This window comes from Rhinolophus sinicus, linkage group LG07 (assembly GCF_036562045.2).
Source record: "Rhinolophus sinicus isolate RSC01 linkage group LG07, ASM3656204v1, whole genome shotgun sequence".
NCBI lineage: Eukaryota > Metazoa > Chordata > Mammalia > Chiroptera > Rhinolophidae > Rhinolophus > Rhinolophus sinicus.
In genome coordinates this window covers 35,916,251-35,938,323 of record NC_133757.1, presented here as the reverse complement: position 1 = coordinate 35,938,323, position 22,073 = coordinate 35,916,251, and the positions used below count along the sequence as shown (strand labels likewise).

At 33.0% G+C, this 22,073-nt stretch overlaps 1 protein-coding gene across 1 annotated transcript in view; it reads left to right on the top strand.

Annotated features, from left to right (window-relative positions):
• Positions 1–22,073, top strand: part of PCDH15 (protocadherin related 15) — a 1,312,736-nt gene that overhangs the window by 1,026,545 nt on the left and 264,118 nt on the right. The window contains exons 13-16 of the mRNA XM_074339439.1: positions 11,491–11,697; positions 14,942–14,962; positions 18,540–18,674; positions 19,827–19,976. Coding sequence (XP_074195540.1) covers positions 11,491–11,697; positions 14,942–14,962; positions 18,540–18,674; positions 19,827–19,976 — 513 coding nt within the window. The remainder of the gene's footprint in view (positions 1–11,490; positions 11,698–14,941; positions 14,963–18,539; positions 18,675–19,826; positions 19,977–22,073) is intronic.

The following is a 22,073-nucleotide window of genomic DNA, read 5'->3' as shown; positions in this document are numbered from 1 at the left end:
ATTATGTATATGTACCACATCTTCTTTATCCAATCATCTGTTGAAGGACACTTTGGTTGTTTCCATGTCTTGGCCACCATAAATAATGCTGCAATGAACATCGCACTACACATGTCTTTACGGATGAATGTTTTGAGATTTTTGGGGGTATATACCCAGGAGAAGGTTTGCTGGGTCATATGGTAATCCTATTCTTAATTTTTTGAGGAACCTCCACACTGCCTTCCATAGCAACTGTACCAATTTACATTCCCACCAACAGTGTATGTGGGTTCCTTTTTCTCTGTATCCTCTCCAACACTTGTTATTATTTGTCTTGTTGGCAATAGACACTCAAAGAGGTTGAGGTGATATATCATTGTGGTTTTGATTTTTGTTTCCCTAATAGCTAGTGAAGTTGAACATATTTTCATATATCTGTTGGCCATTTGTATGTCTTCTTCAGAGAAGTTTCTTGTTCTCTGCTCATTTTTTAATTGGATTGTTTGTGTGTTTTTTTGTGTTGAGATGTGTGAGTTCCTTATATATTTTGGGCACTAGCCCTTTATCAGAGGCGCTGTTAGCAAATATCTTCTCCCATTCAGTTGATTGCATCTTTGTTTTGTTGATAGTTTCTTTTGCTGTGTAGAAGCTTTTTAGTTTATATAGTCTCATTCATTTATTTTATCTTTTACTTCCCTTGCCTTTGAGGTCAAATTCATAAAATCCTCTTTGAACCCAAAGTCCGTAAGTTTAGTACCTATGCTTTCTTCTATTCAGTTTATATTTTCAAGTCTTATGCTTTAGAAATTTGAAAGTCAAAGAACAGCAGCATCTGAGAAAGACTGAGAACTGAGAGAACAGTTACTACAACCATTGACCATACATGGGAATCTAATGCAACAACACTACACAATATTTAGCTTCTATTTGAATAATGATCTCATTTATACTTTAACTCACAGGGATCCAAAGTAAAACTCAGATTCTTTGTTTTTAAGGCATATGGCATTTGATAGTTTTCAATTTGTCAGATCCTTTCTTGGTGCTTATTAGGTGTCTGTCATTTTGCTTGGTGTTGAGAAGACAGAAATGTATGAAAGTTCTACCTCAAGGAAATTACAAGTATGGAAATTATGCTTTCAGACTTATAATATTTCCCTTCTGAATTCTACATCTAAATTTGCAATTACTAGCTACATACCTACACCTACTATTCTACAATTGTGTCAGAATAAGCATGTAGTGACATATACTCATACACATCCTGCAAAAACCTTAGGCCTTCTTTCTTTCAGTTAATACTATTACAATCAGCCATTCACCCAATCTTGGAGCTCCCAGTTCCTGTTAGGTATCTGCTCCTATATATCCCCATCCAGTCTCTTTTCAAGTCCAATCCAGATAACTCCAGAATTTCTCTTGAATGTCTCCCCAACCCTCCATATACATTGCAGTTCTCTAGTTCTTATCCTTATGACCCATCATTTCGCACACATATCTCTCAAATCTTAGCATCTTTTCCTTGCATCCTTCCTATCTCCCTACATTACCAATAGAGTATTGCTAAAACAACAACAAAATAATTTATGGTGGTCCATATCACCATGAAGCTATTTGACAATTTGCCTCCTACATGAATTTCTGACAGATAATTTTGTCAGTTTGGAATATCATGTGTCAGGGGCAGATAGGAAGAATAACAAGTCACAGATCATCAGTCATCTCTTCTAAAATAAAAAGGACAGCATCGCCTATGAAAATGAAAGAACTGTCAACATCAATTAACTCTGTTAAGGAGATTATGAAGTATAAGTTCCATTTATGTATGTATGTATGTATGTATTTATTTATTTATTTATTTAGGCTGTAGTATGAGTATTGACTATTCAGAGAGACAGAGAGAGAGAGAGAGAGAGGGAGGGAAGGAGAGAGGGAGGGAGGGAGGGAGGGAGGGAGGAAGGAAGGAAGGAAGGAAGGAAGGAAGGAAGGAAGGAAGGAAGGAAGGAAGGAAAAAAAAAAAAGAGAAAAGAAAGGTGTGGACACTTCCTTTGGGAAAAATTGAATAGGAGCCTCCAGTGAGCCAGTGTTAGGAGAGGGAAAAATAACAGAGCTGATGTCTAGCCACAGGAAGCAAGACAAATACTATGGATGACATACTTTTGTAATTCTTCAAATATTCTACCCATATACTCCTCTCCCTATTCTTATGAATTCCAGATGAAAGAATGAAACACATGTCTACCCCACATCTTAATTCAGCAGGTCAATAAAAAATAATCTCACTTCCTCTGCCACAATAGCAAGATCTCTAAGGTGAGGAAGTTTGAGTCCATTAAGGGAGAAAATCCTTTATACATTTTAGAGAACATCATCACCCAGAAATTTCAGACCTTAGTTATTATTAGTAATAAAATAGCAATGCCTTCATGGATTTCTGAATGAATAGCACTTTCAGAAATGCATTGATATATTTGATACATTTGCTGAATGTTCATATTTTATTTTAATTTTATATTCCCCTTTCTTGAAGTTTGTTAGATTGCCACCTAAAACATTATTTTTGTTTCCTTAAACAAAAGCATTGTATCCTTTTATTTCATCCTGATTGTCCACATTTCTGAAAATTCTAAGTACTAGGTTGAATTAATTGCCTATTATGCCAACTATGGAAATAAATAAAAGGAATGAACGCTCGGTGTTCTCTTGCCTCATGCTGTTATTCATCCAGCTGGGTTAGTCAGAACAGAAATAGAATATAGCCGTTGAATATGGTGACTGTTCAAATGTGCAAGCTGACAAAAGACGCACAGAGGTGATATTTTACTTGGCCTCTTTCTTTCCTCACAAGGTGACCTGCAACTGCTTGGAAGAAGAAAAGCAGTTTATCCATTTTCATCTGAGTGCCTTGTTTCTGGCAAGGCCCTCTTGTCTGCAAAGGTCATTGTAAGAGTGCAGCCACAAGTCCAGATACTGTAAAAATGTCCAAATGAAAGCTGCTTTCTGTGTAGGCCTGGCAATATCTTCCCACTCCACACCTCTTCACATACATAAATGACTTACCCCTACGTGATTGTTCCCAAGTCATCTTTCTTCATAAGCTTCTTTGGTTGTTGCATAGCAAACTAAAACTAAAAGGGCATATCTAAAAACTTGTAAGCTAAATAGGGAAAATTACCATTATTTTTCTCAAGAGCAGCCTCATGTAAGAGAAACATTGACTCTCACTCCCTCCCAGGCTCGAAAATCGCCCATCTAAAGATCTACTTTTGACTAGGGTGAGGTGGTATCTCATTGTGCTTTTTATTTGCATTTCTCTGATGGTTAGTGATGTTGAACATTTTTCATATGTCTGTTTGCCATCTGTATGTCCCTTTTAGAAAAATGTCTCTTCATGTCCTCTGCCCATTTTGTAATTGGGTTGTTTGTTTTTTTGGAGTTGAGTTGAGTGAATTTTTTATAAATTTGTGATATTAACTCCTTATCGGATATATCATTGGCAAATATCTTTTCCCACTCAGTAGGATCCCTTTTTTGTTTTATTGATGGTTTCCTTTGCTGTGGAAAAACTTTTTAGTTTGATGTAATTCCACATGTTTATTTTTTCTCTTACTTCCCTTGCCCAAGGGGATATATCGGTAAAAATCTTACTCCGGGTAATATCTGTAAAGTTTCTTCCTATATTTTCTTCTAGGAATTTTATGGTTTCAGGTCTTACATTTAAGTCTTTAAGCCATTTTGAATTTATTTTTGTATATGATGTAAGGAGGTGGTCCAGCTTCATTTTTTTTACATGTGTCTGTCCGGTTTTCCCAGCACCATTTATTGAATAGGCTGTGTGCAATGTCAGAGGTATAGTGGATAGGGCGAGGGGGGTTGACACCTTGTGAGGGATATAAACGATAAATGTCTAACTATTACATTGTTTTGTGCACCAGAAACTAACAAAAAAATTAATCAATAAAAACCAAACAAACAACAACAACAACAACAAAAGATCTACTTTTTTGGATATTGATGATTTTTTGAAATTAAATCATGATAGGATGGACTATTCCAGCCAACGATTGCACATAAGGCACTTTAGTGGGGTTTTCTCCAGTCGAGAGAAAACTCTATGGGAATGGGATTAGAACCCAGCATAGGTCTTTGATGGGTAGGAAAACAGAAGCTGAAATAAAAGGAAGAAACATGATTAGAAGAGTTCCAGAATAAAGTTACTACTTCATTATTATCATAATTTTGTCTCTGGCTGACCTTGCCATTTATAGCCACGATGATCCCCATGTTCAAAACACCAACCAAACAGTGTGACTAGAGTAACTAATAGCCTAATAGCTTATCTATGACTAGAGAGAGTTTTCTGAATCTGTGGTCTTCCCAGAATGATTGAGTTTTTCTTCTTTAAATCATTCCAAATTGCTTCAGTCATGCTAGTGCCAGTTCATGTCTCAAACTGTAAGCAAAGAAAAATATTTGTATTACTGAAAGGTATGCAGGAACTTCGAGGATTCATGTTTTCATTCTAATCGATTATAATCAGAATGTGCATATTCTTATTTCAAGTGGAAATAAAATATGCTTTACTTTATTAAAAATATTCCTTAGATGGAAAGTGTGTCAATATTATTTTGTTGTCATATCATACACCCTGTTTGGGAGTGTGTTATCTGTATTCTGTCTAGTGAAAATATATTTTGTGTCAAACAGATAAAAGTATTTCTTTCTAACCAAGAATGTATTTTTTTGCTGTGTTTATTACATTACAAACAATTCAGTAGTATGATATATAAAACAATTCATTGTATTTGTGTGATAAATTATTGTACGGTTTTGTAAGTTCTCACATATTTCTAGTAACTGTCATAAATAGGTTTGTTGTCAAACTATTTATACATTTAAAAAACATTAGAATGCTAAACTTTAAGTAAACTTCATATAGGTTTTAAGGAAATATAATTATATAAAAAGGGTCAAGAAGCAATGAACACACTTATTTTTAATTATTAATTAGTATATTAATATGATTTTTGACCCAGAGAACACAGTATTCCCAACAGCCATCTCTCTCTAAGATGTTTCTAAAGAAAAATGTATCATAGAAAATGCCAGTTGTCGGAGCTTTGACCGCGAGCCCTTGTAGGGCTTTAGTGAACTGAGTAAGATCCTGCCAAGAACGCCTTTACATAAATGTGGTTCCTCCACTTTCATTTCCAACCTTCAAGTCTAATTGAAATTTGAAAGTTTGCTTAAAAGTGAGAAACAGCAACAATTACTTGCATAAAAGGCTAGAACAGAGTTTGCCTAAGTTGCTCAACATAGGCTAATTTTAGTGTAACAACCAGCCTGTGTGAGGAAAGCCAAAATGCCAGATCCAGTTGATTCCCAAAGGACTACTGATTGTACATATCAAGATGATGTGATGTCCTTGTGTTTGAAAAGCAGATTTCAGTGTTCCACCCACTAAATCAAGATGCCTATGTTTTTGTAGGGCACTAAAGTGACAGTAACACCGATGTGATAAGTGTGTTCGAAGTGAGGGGGAGTATTTTGAGGGGGATTAATCGCAATGTGTCCTTTACTGTAATATATATTGTTTTTATTTTAAACATTCACCACATTCTTTGATCACACCTCATATCTTCCAAATTGCTGATTCAGTCTTCTGCTACATCTAATTTGTTGATTCTCTCTAATGTATTCTTCATTTCAGTTATCATATTCTTTATTTCTGACTAGTTCTTCTTTTATGTTTTCTATTTTCATTTTTGTTTTTCCCGTCTCTTTGTTGAAGATGTCATTCAGATCATTGAGCTTCCTTGTCACCAGTGTTTTAAACTGTGCACCCGGTAGATTGCTTGTCTTTAATTAATTTATTTATTTTTCTGGATTTCTTCTTTTCCTTCATTTGGGACATCCTTGTCTTCTCATTTTGGCTGCCTCCTTCTTTGTTTCTGTGTATTGGGTAGAGCTGTTTTGTCTCCAGGCTTTGGTAGAGGGGCCTTAGGTACTAGATGTCTTTTATGGCCCAGTGGCAGAGTCTCCCTGGTTATCAGAGCCGAGTGCTTCAAGTGTGCCCCTTAGGTGGGTTCTGTGTGCCCTTTTGTTGTAGTTAAGCATTGGTTGCAGGTGGCATGTCAGTGGGAAGGATTGACGCTCAGGCTGATTGGTCGTGAGGACTGTCCATGAATACAGTGGAGGAGGTGTTGTGCAGGGGCTCACCCTACAGAGCAAGATTCACTTTAGCAGGGGTCTGGTCCCTATTGTTTCTTTCCTTTGGGTGTGTCATTTGTGAAAGTTGCTGGGTCATGCTCTAGTGTGGTCTGAAGCTGGTCTCCGGATGTGTTGGTTCTGGGATCTGCTCAGAGGGGTTCTGGTGCAAGCCAAGTCCAGCCACTGGCTGTGCCCTTCCCAGGGGCACTTGTGAGCTACAAAGTCATCTGAATATGGTTGTACTTGTACTTGGCATGGGATAGGCTAAGCTGCAAACTGAGACCGGCTGCAAGTGCTGGGTTTGAGGCTACTTAGCAGGTCTGATGGGTCACAATGAGGCCAAATGCTGCTTATTTGGATTTTTTGAACCTTTAAGAGATTTTAGCAAAGCCCACAGAATGAGCCAAGATAGGCTGTTTACATGGAAAAGGCACTGGAAGCAGCTTGGGTGGGCCCACAAGTTGGGTCAGACAGCGTATCAGGGAATCTCTCCCTAGCAGTTGAACCCTGAGATGGGGAGTCTGGTGTTGGGCTTCCCTCACACCTCAGGGAGGTCTCTCTGCAGCCAAAATATTCCTCTAAATTTTTAGCCACCACATGTAGTATTGGGACCAACCTGTTCTGCATCTCCTCCACTCCTTCTAGTCTCTCTGTGGCTGCTTCTGTATATCCTTAGTTATTGAACTTCTGTTCAGCTAGACTTCAGATGATTCTCAGTGATGGTTATTCTGTGGTTTGGTTGTTATTTTGATGTGGTCATGGGAGGAGGGGAGCAGAGCATTTACCTGTTCTACCATCTTAACTGAAACCATTACTTTGTTTGTTTCTAAAATGTGTTAAATAATTGGATTAAAATATCATGTTTTGCGCCAAATCTTAGGAGCTTTATGCCCTCCCTCCTCCTTTGTGTGCTCCTATATATTTGTTATTTGTTTTTACTGTAGCTAACTTAGGAAGTACATATTCCACAACCATACATTTTCCATTTGTAAAAATATTCAGTTACAAGGTATTGCCTTTGTACAAGGAAATTTTTGGAATTTTATAAACATTTGCTTTCAAATGAAAGTCTAAGTAATTCAAGCTTGAATTTCAAGACAAACATATCTAAATGGCTAGTTGTTTGAAAGTTATAAACTAAAGACTTTGTGACTACTGATAAATGAATCAGTTGGTTGAAAGCATAGCTAGATGTATTGTAACAATCTAAAGATTAGGAAAAATGTTAAGTGAATGTAATTTTTAATCCAAAAGAGAGAATGGAAGTATAAATTTATCCATCCAGAAAAATTTTCCAAAGCAAACACTGATCATTGTCTACTTGAGAGTTGAATTTAGAATTGGAAATAAAGGACTAAAGGTATCTCCATGAAACTTGGGTAGCTGGGTAAACCTGCCAGTTTTTCATAGTCAGTCTCCATGAAGGTAAATAAGCAGCCTGTATTTAGCTAGGAGAGAGAACCTTGAGAAATTTCATCCATTGTGTATTGAAGGCTTTATTGAAAAACAGGATAGCAAGGGGTATGGTGTCTAGGAAAAGGACAAATCTTATTGAGTGAGAAGAGTGATATGATAAAAGAAGTAAGAGATCAGAGCCATATGGCCTAATACAAATTGGAAATTGTTGAAGGGTTTTAATGAGAGAAGTGAAATGATCTGGCTATTATTGAACAAAAACACTGGTGGAAATTAGGAAACAGGCTATTGGCAAGAGTAGAAGCTGACAGATAAGTTAAAATGATCCAGGTAAAAATAATAGGTGGGATCAAGGTGGTAATGGTGGAAGAGATGATAAGTAGTTAGAACCTGCATATATTTTAAAGTAATACTCAAGACAATGTCATTATATATTAAATGTGAGGTGTGAAAAGAAGCAAGTAGTGCAAGTGACTCCAAAATTCTTGAGCAACTGAGAGAATGGAGCTGCTCTTAGGTGAAAAAGACTATTTTTTCCTTTTTTCTTAAAATTTATTTGTCTTTATTACTCTCCCCCCCCCCCCAAATTATTGTATCTACTAGACAGATTTGACATTGGAGATTGTGGAATTTGTTAAGTTGCTTGCCTTGAGACAGCAGGAAAAATGTTATTCTACATTCTCAGTCCTCTGGTGCAAGAAGCTAAGAGATTATTAATATTTGGTGCTTTTAATATTGAAAATGGAGTCATTTGTCTCTTCATTGTTTTGCCCTCCAAAGTAACCAAATCATGTTTTGTTTGTTTGGTTGGTTGTTTTTGTTTCTTTAGCTTGAGTTTTATTTTAGTCTCATTAGTGAAAATGGAGTTTATGCCAAGAAATTCTTCCAACAATACCTGGATTTTAAATGTAATGTTTAACTGGTTACTATAGATTTTATAGATATAAATAACATTATGTTATAGAATTAATTTTTTAATGCCACCTTGTTTCACTTGACCTACTTTGTTTATACTTACTTACTAGTGATTACAGTAGAACAAAATAACTCTGTTTTTTGAGAATTCCTATTTATGTTATATAGAAAAAGAGTATGTAATGAAAGATTTGATACATGAACCCACTAAAGAACAAAGTATAATAATATTAATTTGTTTTTAGTTCCATATTTTACTTCTAACTCAATCTGGAATATTAACATTATTAAATTCTTTCCTGCTACTAATCTGTCTTATCATCTTACATTTAGATATTCATTTGTGTTCTCTAAATTAGAGAAACAAGTGGAGAATTCCCATGTATAGCCTCTCATAAATCAGGAGACCTGAGTCTGGGACCTATTCTTTTACATATGATGTGGATTTGTACATAAAACTCACCTTTTTACTTCCTCATCAATACAAAAGAGTATTTTTCACGTTTACAGATCAAAATAATATTGGGGTTAAGAATGTGGACTTTGGAGACAGATATCTGGTTAGCACCTCTGAAACACCTCAAATAGGACAAACTATGTAGTAGCAAACCAAAAATATCAGTCACATTAACAACAAACTTGAAGTAACAGACAGAAGTTTTACATGTTATTTTTAAAGATATGGGGAACTAGATTGTTTTCATAGGTCTAATTTGACTTTTATTTCTCTTTTTCATTGGATCACTTGTTTTCATGATGCAAATAATACATGATTTTCCTGGCTTCACAGCAGGCAGTAAAAATCAACAACATATGAGCTGAATGTAAAATATAAGCGTCTTTCATTGTTATAGAACTTTGCTTCTTGTTTTTCCCTCAACATCCATAAATTGTGTTTGTGTATGCTTTATGCTTATTGGGTGAAGGAGACAAATAATAAATTTTGTGACTTTTGATAGCATTATTAGTATGTACAGGATGTGACATAATGGCTTTTGGAATAATTAGATATAAAATGAAGGGATATGAAAAAGTACTGTACAGAATGACCTGCGTGTATGAACTGTTCCTGCTTTAATTGGATCAAGGTCATTGGGTCAGAACCCCATATGGACCAATTAATTTCATCCAGTGTAAAAGTGATGTTTTCTAGTCATAGACTGTACCACTTGTCCTGGTCAGCTGTGTCTTACTATATGTCACAGAGGGAAACTCCTAGAAGAATACCCATGGCTCAGCACAAATTAATCACAACCACTGGATACAGAAAGAGCTCATCCATACTGACGGTGTCAGGAGCACATACAGTTATATGTGACGAATTGTACATAATTCCAGGAAAGGATACACATTATTTCAGTACTGTTGTCCTTAGTGCAAAGTAGGGTGTCATAAACATTTTGTGCCATAGACCACTTTGGCAATTTGCTCCCTAGTGAAAATTTAAATAAAAAATAAAGTATATAACCTTATAAAAAGAAATCTAATATATTGAAATAGAGTTATGAAAATACTAAAAAAATATGTTTTTAAATAATGCTTTATATAATATTGTTTCACAAAGGGTTTATTAATTGTCATCATTTAAAATTAATAATTGCTTAAATTATGTTTCAAAATATCTTTAATATTTATACTGATATCAAGTGATAATATATCATGATTTTTCTTGGTGCAGTCACCAGTACTTACAAACATCACTGTGATTTGTTACCTACCCTTTTAATTGATGAAAATGTTAAATTACAATTAGAAGAAAATGCAAAATTATCTTCTAGAGGCCCAAGGTCTTGCCTCTGGATTCAATAGAGACATCTGTCCAAACTACTGGTAAACATTCATGGCCAAAATATCACTATTTCATACAAGAAAACACTCCAGGATTTAATATAAAGAATTTAAATTTTACACTGAGTTGATTTAAAAATTCACCTATTGCAACAATGGGGAAGACATATTAATACAAATTTATGACAGAATTTGAATCTATTTCAATAAATTAATAAATATATACTATTTTAATTGTTAAACTATTTTAATAAATTAATATAATATATACGATTGAATTGTCAGTGATTTCTCCTCAAGTTTGGAGGAGATTTTCTAGAAGTCACTTGTGATGAAATCTTCCCTTAAATGAAACTTTTGGATTGCTATATAGTATGGTAAAAGCAAAACTAACGAAAAAAAGACAAACAAAAAAAAACAAAGATTGGAGTTTCCCCATTCACAAAATAACCATATGAAGATTTCCTAAGATAATGTATTGGAAATATAAATTTACATAATTTATTAAAAAATGGAACAAGAGAAAAGTAAGAAAACAATTATATTCCTCGTACATAAATATTAATTTTACTTGAGTAACATTTATTGTTAAATATATTTGAAATTCTATAGGTACTAAAATATTTCATTGAAATTATTTCATGATCATTATACTTTGTTTCTTATATGATGCTTTTGAGGACTGTCCAAATGTAGCATTAATCTATTAATTTTATATGGAATTATGAATTATTTGGGTATTTAATTATTAGTGTGGAATGAAAAGATATGGATGAGACAAAAGTAAGTATAATAGTTTATTGGAGTTATGAATCTTTTTCTCTGCCTTTATTTAAATATTTTATCAGCAATTTAATCAAATATCTTCACTTCTCAATTTTCTAATTGTAATTAAGCATAGTTATCTCTTCTAACAATATATAGTGGGAGCTACATAATTTATTGCAGTGATTATTATTATTTTTAAAATGTATACTGGGTTTGAGGATTTCCATTTCCTCATTTATGTTTTCTAAATCCCTCTACCTTTAAAGTGTTTTTGTTGTTGTTTTTTTGTTTTTTGTTATTTTTTCTGCAATGATGCCAGTTCAAAAGAGATTCCATACATATGGTATGAAAAGTGATACTCCAAAGAGATTGCATAATAATATTTTTTAACTTTCCTTTATTCTTTTCTAGGCTGAACAGGACAATGGTCATCCTCTTCCAGCTTTTGCCAGCCTACATATTGAAATTCTGGATGTAAACAATCAGAGCCCATATTTCACAATGCCCAGTTATCAAGGCTATATCCTAGAATCTGCCCCAGTGGGATCAACTATTTCTGACAGTGTAAATTTGACCAGTCCTCTTAGAATTGTGGTTCTGGACAAGGATGTAGAAGATGTAAGTTAAATATAAATTTTGTTCTTGTTGTGTTAACACATCTCTTCTTATGTCAACAGGAAATATTACAAAGGCACGGTTACATGAGCTATAGAATAGAGGAAGAGTCCATATAAATGAGAGTCTTAGTGTAGTAATTTAATTCCATACCAGGTATATTATTTTAAAAAGTATCTTTGAATTCAACAACTGTTCTTTTTCAGTTTACAGATATTCAGTATAAGAAAATGAATGTTTCACTTACAGTTAGCTAAATTTCCAGGGCACTCTTATTTATTAACATGGATCAAAAACAGTTTATATAATTGCTGATAGGAAAAAATAATGACATTAAACAATGAGTATACAAAATCACTATGGCAGCCCTGGAATGGGATTTGGGGGACTTTTCTGATAGTATGATCTTAGAGAAAAAACATATAGGGGCAGGTGACCCACTTACCCTTCTGCCAGTGGCTACTGTGATTATAATATTCCTCCACTCTACACATCATTGTCTTCTATTTTTCTGGTGCTTACACTAGAGTGGGAAATGGTCCTGATTGGGCAGATCAGAGTATTTTTACATCCTTAGTGACAGTGACTGTTATGAATAGTAGACAAGAAAATCTATACCAGGCCAGTCAGTGTCCTCCCAGAAAATGAAAGGAAACAGAATAGGAGCTGGAAGACTTTGTAATCATGCAGTAAAGAAGTGGAAATGAATCTGAAGCCATTGTAGCCAAGTTTACTGACATAATAAAGAAAACCTATTATCAGTGGGAGAGGATAAGTATGATAGACACACAGAGAAGAGTCCTGTTGGGTTCCTGTTTAGGTTATGAGGTCCCCGAAGCTATACTAATCCTACATTTTTTTTTTTTTTTGATTCTGTGACTCACTACAACATTTCCCCACATGTCTTTTTTTACTTTTTTATTTTATTTTAACATACTTTAAGTTTGATTTCTGTCACTTGTAACTTAAAGTCTTGACTCAGCAGTTTCTCCCTCTTCAATAGCATTTTTCAATAGATATTTTTTTTTATCATAATAAAAATGTTCTGTAGCTATGCTACCCTACATGGTAGCATATGTGGCACTTGGAATGTAACTTGACTGAAACTATAATTTTAGCATTTTGTTTAATTTTAATTAGTTTAAATTTTAATAGTTGCATGTCACTAATTGGACAGCATAGCTCTAGAATGTCTGTAAAATCTCATTACATGGAGATTTATCATCAGTTTAGTAAATGAAGAGGGCGTTTTCAGAGTTTCTTTTCCCTGGAAAAATTTTGTTAAACTTGCGTTCTAAGGGACTTTGTAAAGGGCAGTGGGTCTCAGAAGGTATTGCTGAGGTAGGGTAGGAAGCATTCCTGGGTCTAAAACCTTTAGGAAAACCTACCTAGAATTCTATTCTTGGAGACTTCATGCCAGTTATCCAGCCCTGGATTTGACTCATGGTTGCACCATGCAATAGCTGTGTAATACTGTGAGATTCATATTCACCAGTCTCCTCCTTCTATTCAATCACCTGTGACCCAAAAGGAATATGGTTGCAATCACCACTGCCTTGGCCTGCTCATTCAGATGGGACTGGTGGGGATGGACATAGAGTGAGAATCACCCCCAGATGATGTCATTAATATGGACAGTGGCGTGATTAATATATTTTGTGAAAATGTCAAGTAGTTAAACACAGGTTATCTGGCTATTTGCTTATTATAATATTTAGGCCTATCCTTTATCTAAAATTATATTTAGTGAATAATTATCGTTAGGTGCCCAGAAAGTGAACAAGTATGTCTAATCCCCTAGTGACCCCAAAGTTTTCTAAAATATCATAACATACCTTCTATATATCTATTATTTAAGTGAGCTCATAAATGAGGATATCTAACAAATGTGTCAACAATTTTAATAATACTGAATTACCTGTTTCAAAATATGGCCCATTCCATGGTTGAACAACTAATTCTTAGAAGGCTCTTCATCAAACTTAGCTGAAACCAGCCTTCTTATAACTCACCCATCTTTCCTTATATCTTCCACTTACCAGCACACAGAATAAATTTATGAAATAGTCATTAATATGTTTGAAGATGAGCTTATGCTCTTCAGAATCATCTCTTTTCCCAGGTTAAGCACTCTCTATTTTTAAAAAGTAAAATATGTTCATTACCAGGTTTATAGATCAAAAATAGCAAAATACAATTCCAAGGCCCTTTTCATTCACAGGCAAGAATTTTACTATATGGTCAATTCTTGCTGATTTTGAGTCAGAATTAGTGAAATTATTCAGAACAGAGGTAAAGGATTTAAGAATATAGACAGAGACAGGTCACCGCATATTGGTCTCAGCAACAGAAAATGGAGAGTAAACATCAGGCTTACTGATGTGTAATCAGAAGTTGTCCCTGCAGAAATCGGTTCTCCTGAGTTGCTTCAAGAACAGCCACGCCAAAAGGCAAATGCCAAGAAGAGGTCAGACTTGATGTTAGCAGTCCAAAAATTAAGTGGCATTTCTTCCTTTAAATCTGTGGAAAATAAGACAATGTTTTAAGAAATAGTGGTGGAGATTGGTGAGTTCTGGTGTTATTAGCAGTGTAGATTTTAAGTCACAAGGACTCTTAAGGGTCCTTCTGATAAAAAAAGTAAACAAAATTATTTTTACTAATGTTCTTTTTTACAAATAAACAGATATGAACATATACATATATAACATATATGTCAATCACATTTACATATTTTTCAACTACTTTTACCTTGTAGCTTCAAAATAGTCTCGTATATAGTTAGAGAAGGTAATGCACAAGATTTTTAAGAGTCATGCCTGAGACTTCCAGAATTTCAGTAGCAGAACCACTAAAAGTCAATTATTAAATACTGGTTATAAAACGATAACAGGGAATAATAATCAACAATGGTTGCACATTGGTTTGTAGAAAGACATTGATTCATTTACAATTCCATGTCAGTTCAAATCCCTGTATGGAGTGTTACTGGTTCAACATAAAGGTATCTTTGAAATTGAATACAATACAATCTTAAAAATGTAATGTACTTATGTGCTTTATAAATATGATTATGCTATCATATGTGTGCTATGACATGTCAGAATAATAAGAAAAAATATACCTTGTAAAATATTATTTTGTTGTTTTTGGTTGGTTGTTGGTTTTACTAGTGTACACTTGTATGCCATGTCTATGTTTGTGGTCATTTATATTTACATTATTTTTTCCATGTTTAATTTGTGCATAGGTTCCACCTGGCGGAGTTCCTGTAAGTACTGGGTGTTGACTTTGTGTTTGTTCTTTTGTTAATTGCTGTGGTTCAATTTCTTGTTCTTTTTCTTTTCCACTAAAACAAGTAGGCAGTTACTCATTATTACCTATAAAGATGTCTATAACTATAACTATAACTATAACTATAACTATAACTATAACTATATATATGAATGATTCAAACATGTTTACATTATAGTAGAACAAAATTATGTAGAACTCAAATTGCATGTAAGTTAAAGACTATTTAATTATTAAATGCTTTTTTTTAGTCCAGACAAACATTAATAATCCATCACTGCATTCTTTATTATGAAAGTGTCTAAAGTTAAAGTACCCTTTTAAACAGGTTACTTCAGACAGTTACTGTCAATTCATTCATATTGGCAGGTGAGATTAATTTTTTTGTAATTTCTGTGTTATGCTTTATAATTTGTATGCTCATAAGTATATATATATATATATATATATATATACACACACATACATTTCTGTGTTGTATGTGCATATATATGAGGATGCATATAATCCTGTGTGTGTGTGACATCATAGTTTGTTTCCCATTGGAAACCAAAAATTGATTTCAAATGCGATATTTGAACGTATTTAAAATGTCATGTTTAAATGCATTTCTTCTGTGTGATGGAAGTTTAAAATTTTACATTCATACATTTGTCATCCTTTACATTTTTATATATGTTTATTTTATCATTCATTTGTTTTTCTGTGCTGTGAGTGAACATTAGAGTTTATATTACCCTCCCAGAAAATAATCCAGAAATCAATGAAATAATATTTCATACTTTTGGTATATACTGAATATATACTGTAGAGTAAAATTATATTACTTATGTCAATGGGAAAAAATAATGTTTGTTAACGATCCCTCTGTGTATATATTGATATAGTAAACTAATATTTATTTTAAATACATTTATAGACACAAGGACAACGTAAAATTTATTGTCCCTATCTGATCATTAAGCCAGAGCATTATCTGTCCATTTACAATCATAATATACCCTACCTGAAACGTGTTATGTCTACAGATAAATATAAAATTTTAAATTTGAGTAAATTGGCTGAACATTTCCCAATCTGCCTTCTTAAATGATAGCACTTAAAGAAATGCAGAGATAGTTACCAATAGCATCTTTGTATGCTATATATAAACATTAAAAGTCTACGATTTTTAAAAGTCATAAACTTCAAAAGCTATATTTTAATCAGAGATTAACTGTGCAGAACAGATTAGAATATGCTTAATATGGCATGTACAATGCTAGATTTATTATAAAAGGACTCAAGAAGCAGAGACAATTAAATTATCAAAGTCTTTTATGTTTCTGGTTATCAAATATGAGAGAGTCTGTTTATGGAGTCCTGGTGTTTATGTCATTTTCAGATGGGAAGTATTTCAAAAAGAAAATCTATGGCTTTCACAAATTGGCAAAATGAATGGTGTTGTTTATGACACAACCATGTAAGACTATAGTCATGTATACAACCATTGGTTCACAACTCAACACTCATTGCAGTATTGCATTGTCAGAGTAACTGACATTAAAAAAAATGGTTACACCATGTGGTGTGGGAATGAAAATATCTATATCATTTACTAACGGAATCCACAGTTGAATGGAACAACATAAGTTGAGAGAGAGTTAGTTTTAAAGGAGATAAGGAATAACTGAAGGATTTTAATAAAGGGAAAGAAGTGAATATTTGGTAAGCAAGTTACATAGCCAAACTTTTTCAAATTGAATTACTGTTAGTGTAAAGATATGAGTAAAGGAAGCTGTGTTCATTAGCACCATTATTGATACACACAGAGAATAAAAAAGAAAAAAGATAAAAACTACATTTGAAAATCTAGTGATTAAGTAAAATCAATGATAAACACTAAAAAATGGCATTGATACTTTAGTTTTTATTAATTGAAACTGCATGGTAATTTACATTTTTGATCATTTAAAATGATTTAGTTTTATTACAACTGACTCTAAAATATAACAAAATAAAAAGAATCCTCAAAATGTGGTTCAAAATATGTTTAGTTGTAAATGTTTTGAACTTAATTTAAAAATAAGTAATTTAACTTTTTATCAGCTAACATGTTTTATTAATCAAAATACCCAGCTTTGGAGCCATGCTGAACAATTTGAGAAATGACATTGAAATAAAAACAACTGAAGTGCCTATTGGAAAATATCAGTGCAAATCTTCTTGACTTTCTACATCTCTTAACAACTTTTATTATTTTAAATTGACTAGACCCATAAAAATTGTATCTATAATATTAATTTTTGTTGTTTCAGGGTAAATATAGCACCCTGATCTTATATCAAAATCATGGACATAGAAGCTACCATGATATTATATCTAAGTAATACCTTGTAAGGTGATATTATAAACACACAACTTGTACAGGTTCAAATAAAACTATTCGCTTCAAAGTTATTTGAAATAAACTCATATTGAAACTTTAGATGTACAAATTATATTGCGGATAAAATTATGTCCACTTTTTAAATGTAGTTGTGTGCATTCCAATTTCTCTTTTTCATAGAAATTTTTAGATGTGAGTTCTATTTTTTTTTTTGCAAATTAGCATGTGTTTAATAAATTCCAGTCTCTCTACTCTGCCCTCAGCCCTTGATACCAAACTCAGAAAATTAAGCTATGATATTAAATCACATTCACATCATACTATAAAAGGTATTTTAAAAGTTGCCATAATCTATAAAACACCTTACCTCCCTGTATATCCTTTTTGCTATTTTTTTCATAACCTTGCTCATAAGCCCATTCTTTCACAATATTCCCTTTTATTTGTTCCATCTGCTTTCCTATTCCACTTAGTAGACAGCAATTCAAGCCTCCCCAGGTTATGTCCCTGTTCTTTCTCTGCACTGCACAGATTCATGCTTTGTCTTTCAGAGATGGCAGTAAGATTGTGAAGGGTTTCCACTGCTCAGTAATTATCTCTCTTTTGAACTTTTGCCATCACTTCCTCATTATGTGTATATAATTTTTGTCTAGACTCTTTTATAAGACATGATATTTATAGGTAATGAATTATACATAACTAATTTTATTTTTATTTTACATTGAACACAGTAACAAGATAGTAATATGCATATGTGCAGTTTATTACTACAAATGAAGTAATTGTAAAATCCTACAGCTAAAATTCTTGACTCCAATTTCATGTTTTTGCGTTTATTTCTTATTCGATGAGCCCAATGAAGTTTTGAAAAATATTGATATTAAATAACCAATAAGAGGAAAGTCAATCAGATTGGTTTCTATTCCATCCTTCTTATTATTTTTCCTGTTATTCACATTAATTATATTAGTATTTATTTCAGTATTTTGTTTTCCACACAATGAGTCATTGCTTTTAGCTTAATAATGAGTAAATATTTAGTGAAATATTTATTTTCTTTAGAAAAACCATAATATAGTTATGTACATTTTTGTAATAAATTTGAAAAAATAATTTTTAGGCAGTGAACTAATAGCTGCACTGTTTAGTCTGTTTTAAATAATGGCCTTTTTTTTTTTCTTCAAAGACAAAAGATCCAGAGCTTTACCTTTACCTGAATGATTATGCATCAGTCTTCACTGTCACGCCGACTGGTATCACTCGCTATCTCACCTTACTTCAACCAGTGGACAGGGAAGAACAACAAACTTACATATTTACGGTAAAGAGACTTTATATGTATATACGTGTCTGTAACAGAAACAGATATCTGTGTAAACCTAAAAAGTTCAATGATTTGGGAGGAGACATGCAATATTTTCAATTTAATACCATAGAGAATATCAATAATAATAAATTCTTCACATGACTATCTCCTTTTTCTGTTCATAAGTTTGTGTAGCTGTGTTATCATTCTTTCCAGCAGAAGAAATTTAATTTTCAAGATGATAACAAAAAAAGAAAAATGGGGATTTCAGTTTTCACCATATACTCATGATTGACTTCCACTGAGATATTATGCAACAGACATGACAAAGTAAACAATTATTTTAGTTTCTAAACTTGATTTTATTATATTTCATTGTTATTACATTTTTAATTTTGTCATAGGGTTAGGCCTGTGGTTCTCAACGGGGGATGATCCCTGTGCTTCCCTCCCTACTTTATTTCCTCCCTCCTCCTGGGAACAGTTAGTAATGTCTGGAGACATTTTTAGTTGTCAATACTGTGAGGCTGTGCTATTGGAGTCTGATGGATAGACATCAAGGTTGCTGCTTAACATCTTATAATAATCTTATAATACACAGGATAGCCCCCCATCTAAATTTTGCCTCAGAATGTCAATAGTACTGAGATGGAGAAATCTTAGGTTAATGAAGAACACAAAGGAAGATTATTAAAAATGTGAATCCAAATTTTTGATCTTCAGAGATAGGAGGGAAAGAAAGCTGATAGAAACTTGCTAATTTTAGCACTTACATAGTTCTTTCTGGTGAAACCTGCATAGGGGAAGACCTTAAACCAGAGCTTCCAAGAAAACCTAAGGTGACAGTTAAAATTGATACAGAGTGGACTTTGAAAAACATTCAGAACAAAGAAGTTGTATTGTAGCATTGAGTTTTTGTTAGTCTTTCTTAAAATGTTAATGGAGTAATGAAGATATTACTATTAACTAATGCCAATTAGTCCTTTAAAACTTTTGTGAATTTCTAGAAAAAAACATTATATATCTAGAGCACCTACTTTCTTGACAGATATAGGTGTGTTGGCTATAAAAGCAACTGCTGCTAAGAAAATTCCTAAAATGTAAGTCATTCTGTACCGTTTATGGTTGCATGAGTTCTCTATTAAATATGTTTTTCTACCCTCAAAGATTACGGCCTTTGATGGTGTACAAGAAAGCGAGCCAGTTTTTGTCAATATTCGGATAATGGATGCAAATGATAACACTCCAACCTTCCCTGAAGTATCCTATGATGTCTTCGTTTATACAGATATGAGCCCTGGAGACAGTGTCATACAGGTAACTACCTATATAATAAGAGGACACACTCCAAACAGCTCTGGTCAAGATACTGCTTACAAAAGGAAAATGCAGTTCAGACTTATTGTAGGGCATACTTTAGCTTAAAAAGTTATAAATTTATGTTTATTCTTCAAATAAAAGCATATTAATATGTAATTTAAGGTAAAATAAACCCGATATTAAATGTAAACATATTCATTTGGCCTGCTTATACATGATTATTAAAATTTAGTATACTGAATATATTTAAGTAATTAATTAAATGAGTGTATTTAATATACTAAGAGTCATGTATTAGACATGCAGTTTAAAAGTTCAAATTATGCTGAATTATTGTAGAGATGGGTTGCATTTTCCTTGGTGATAAATATAAAGAAATGCATTAATAAATTGGCAGTAAATGCTGTTAGACATTGGTTACCTGGACATAAAATGGAAATATGACAGTAGGGAAAATTAATTATTAGTTAGTAAATGGATTTTGGAAAACACAGAAATGTGGCAAAATCTTTATCCTTGATTTGTCTTATTTTTATCATCAACTGTGCTTACTACATTTAGATAAATTGCAAGTTATTTCAAATATATAGTTTTTGTATCCTGAGTATTCTGAGTATTAATCATAAGGAAGTAATAATAATTTCCCTGAGGAGTTTTAGAAATCTGGAATATATTTTACTATAATACTTTCCAAACAGACAGTACATGAAAATTATTTAGAGATTTTCTTCAGCTTTCCTGGATCTAAAGCTCTATGAGCAATGCTTAAGTAATCAATATTAAAAACAAAACAAAACAAAATTCCAAGTTTTCAGTAATGACTACTGATCGAGATTTTTCTCTAAATCTGAGAGTCAGACTTAATTTCAAGTTGCTCTCTCCAGCCAGGAAAGCCATGATTCTGTATACTTTTTAGAGTATTTGAATGGCTCCAAATTATTATTAATACTAAATATTATATATAATATATTATATTATATTATACTATACTATATTATATTATATTATGCTATACTATATTATAGATAGATATGTTGTATGTATAATATATAATATTTAATAGTATAATATGCAATACATAATAATAAATACATTTATATGTCTGTATATCTTAGTATTAGATAAACCGTTCAGAGTATTTAAAAAGTAGTCTAAATGCCTCAAGAATATTCGTAAGTCTTCTTTTTCTCTCCTTTTTTGAATGTATTGGGTTGACTATGGTTAGTAAAATTATATGGGTTTCCAGTGTACAATGCTATTATATATCATCTATATATCACATTTTGTGTTCACCACCTAGAGTCAGTTTTGACCCCCTTTATCCTCTTTTATCATCTCCTCCTTCCCCCTTACCCTGTGGCAACTACTAAACTATTGTCTGTGTCTATGAGTTTTTGTTTCTTTATTTGTCTTGTTCGTTTCAGCTTTATATCCCACATATGAGAGAAGTCATATGGTTCTCGACTTCTTCTGACTTATTTTGCTTAGCATAATAATCTCAAGATCCTTCCATGTTGTCGCAAATGGCACTATTTCATCTTTTCTCATGGCAGAGTAATCTTCCATTGTGTATATGTACCACATCTTCATCCAATCATTTATCAAAGGACATTTTGGTTGTTTCCATGTCTTGATCACCATAAATAAAGCTGCAATGAATATCAGACTACATATATCTTTATAGATAAATGCTTTCAGATTTCTGGAGTAGCTACCCAGGAGAGGGATTGTTAGGAGTAGCATATGTGTTAATTCTATTCTTAATTTTTTGAGGAACCTCCACACTGCTTTCCATAGCGGCTGCACCAATTTGCATTCCCACCAACAGTGTTTGAGGGTTCTGTTATCTTCGCAGCCTCTCCAACACTTGTTATTATTTGTCTTTTTGATGATAGCCATTTTAACAGGTATGGGGTAATATCTCATTGTAGTTTTGATTTGCATTTCCCTAATAGCTAGTGAAGTTGAACATTTTTTAATACATCTGTTGGCCATTTGTATGTCTTTTTGGGAGAAGTGTCTGTTCAGGTCCTCTGTCCACTTTTTTAATTGAATTGTTCGTTTTTTTGTTGTTGCATTGTATGAGTTTCTTGT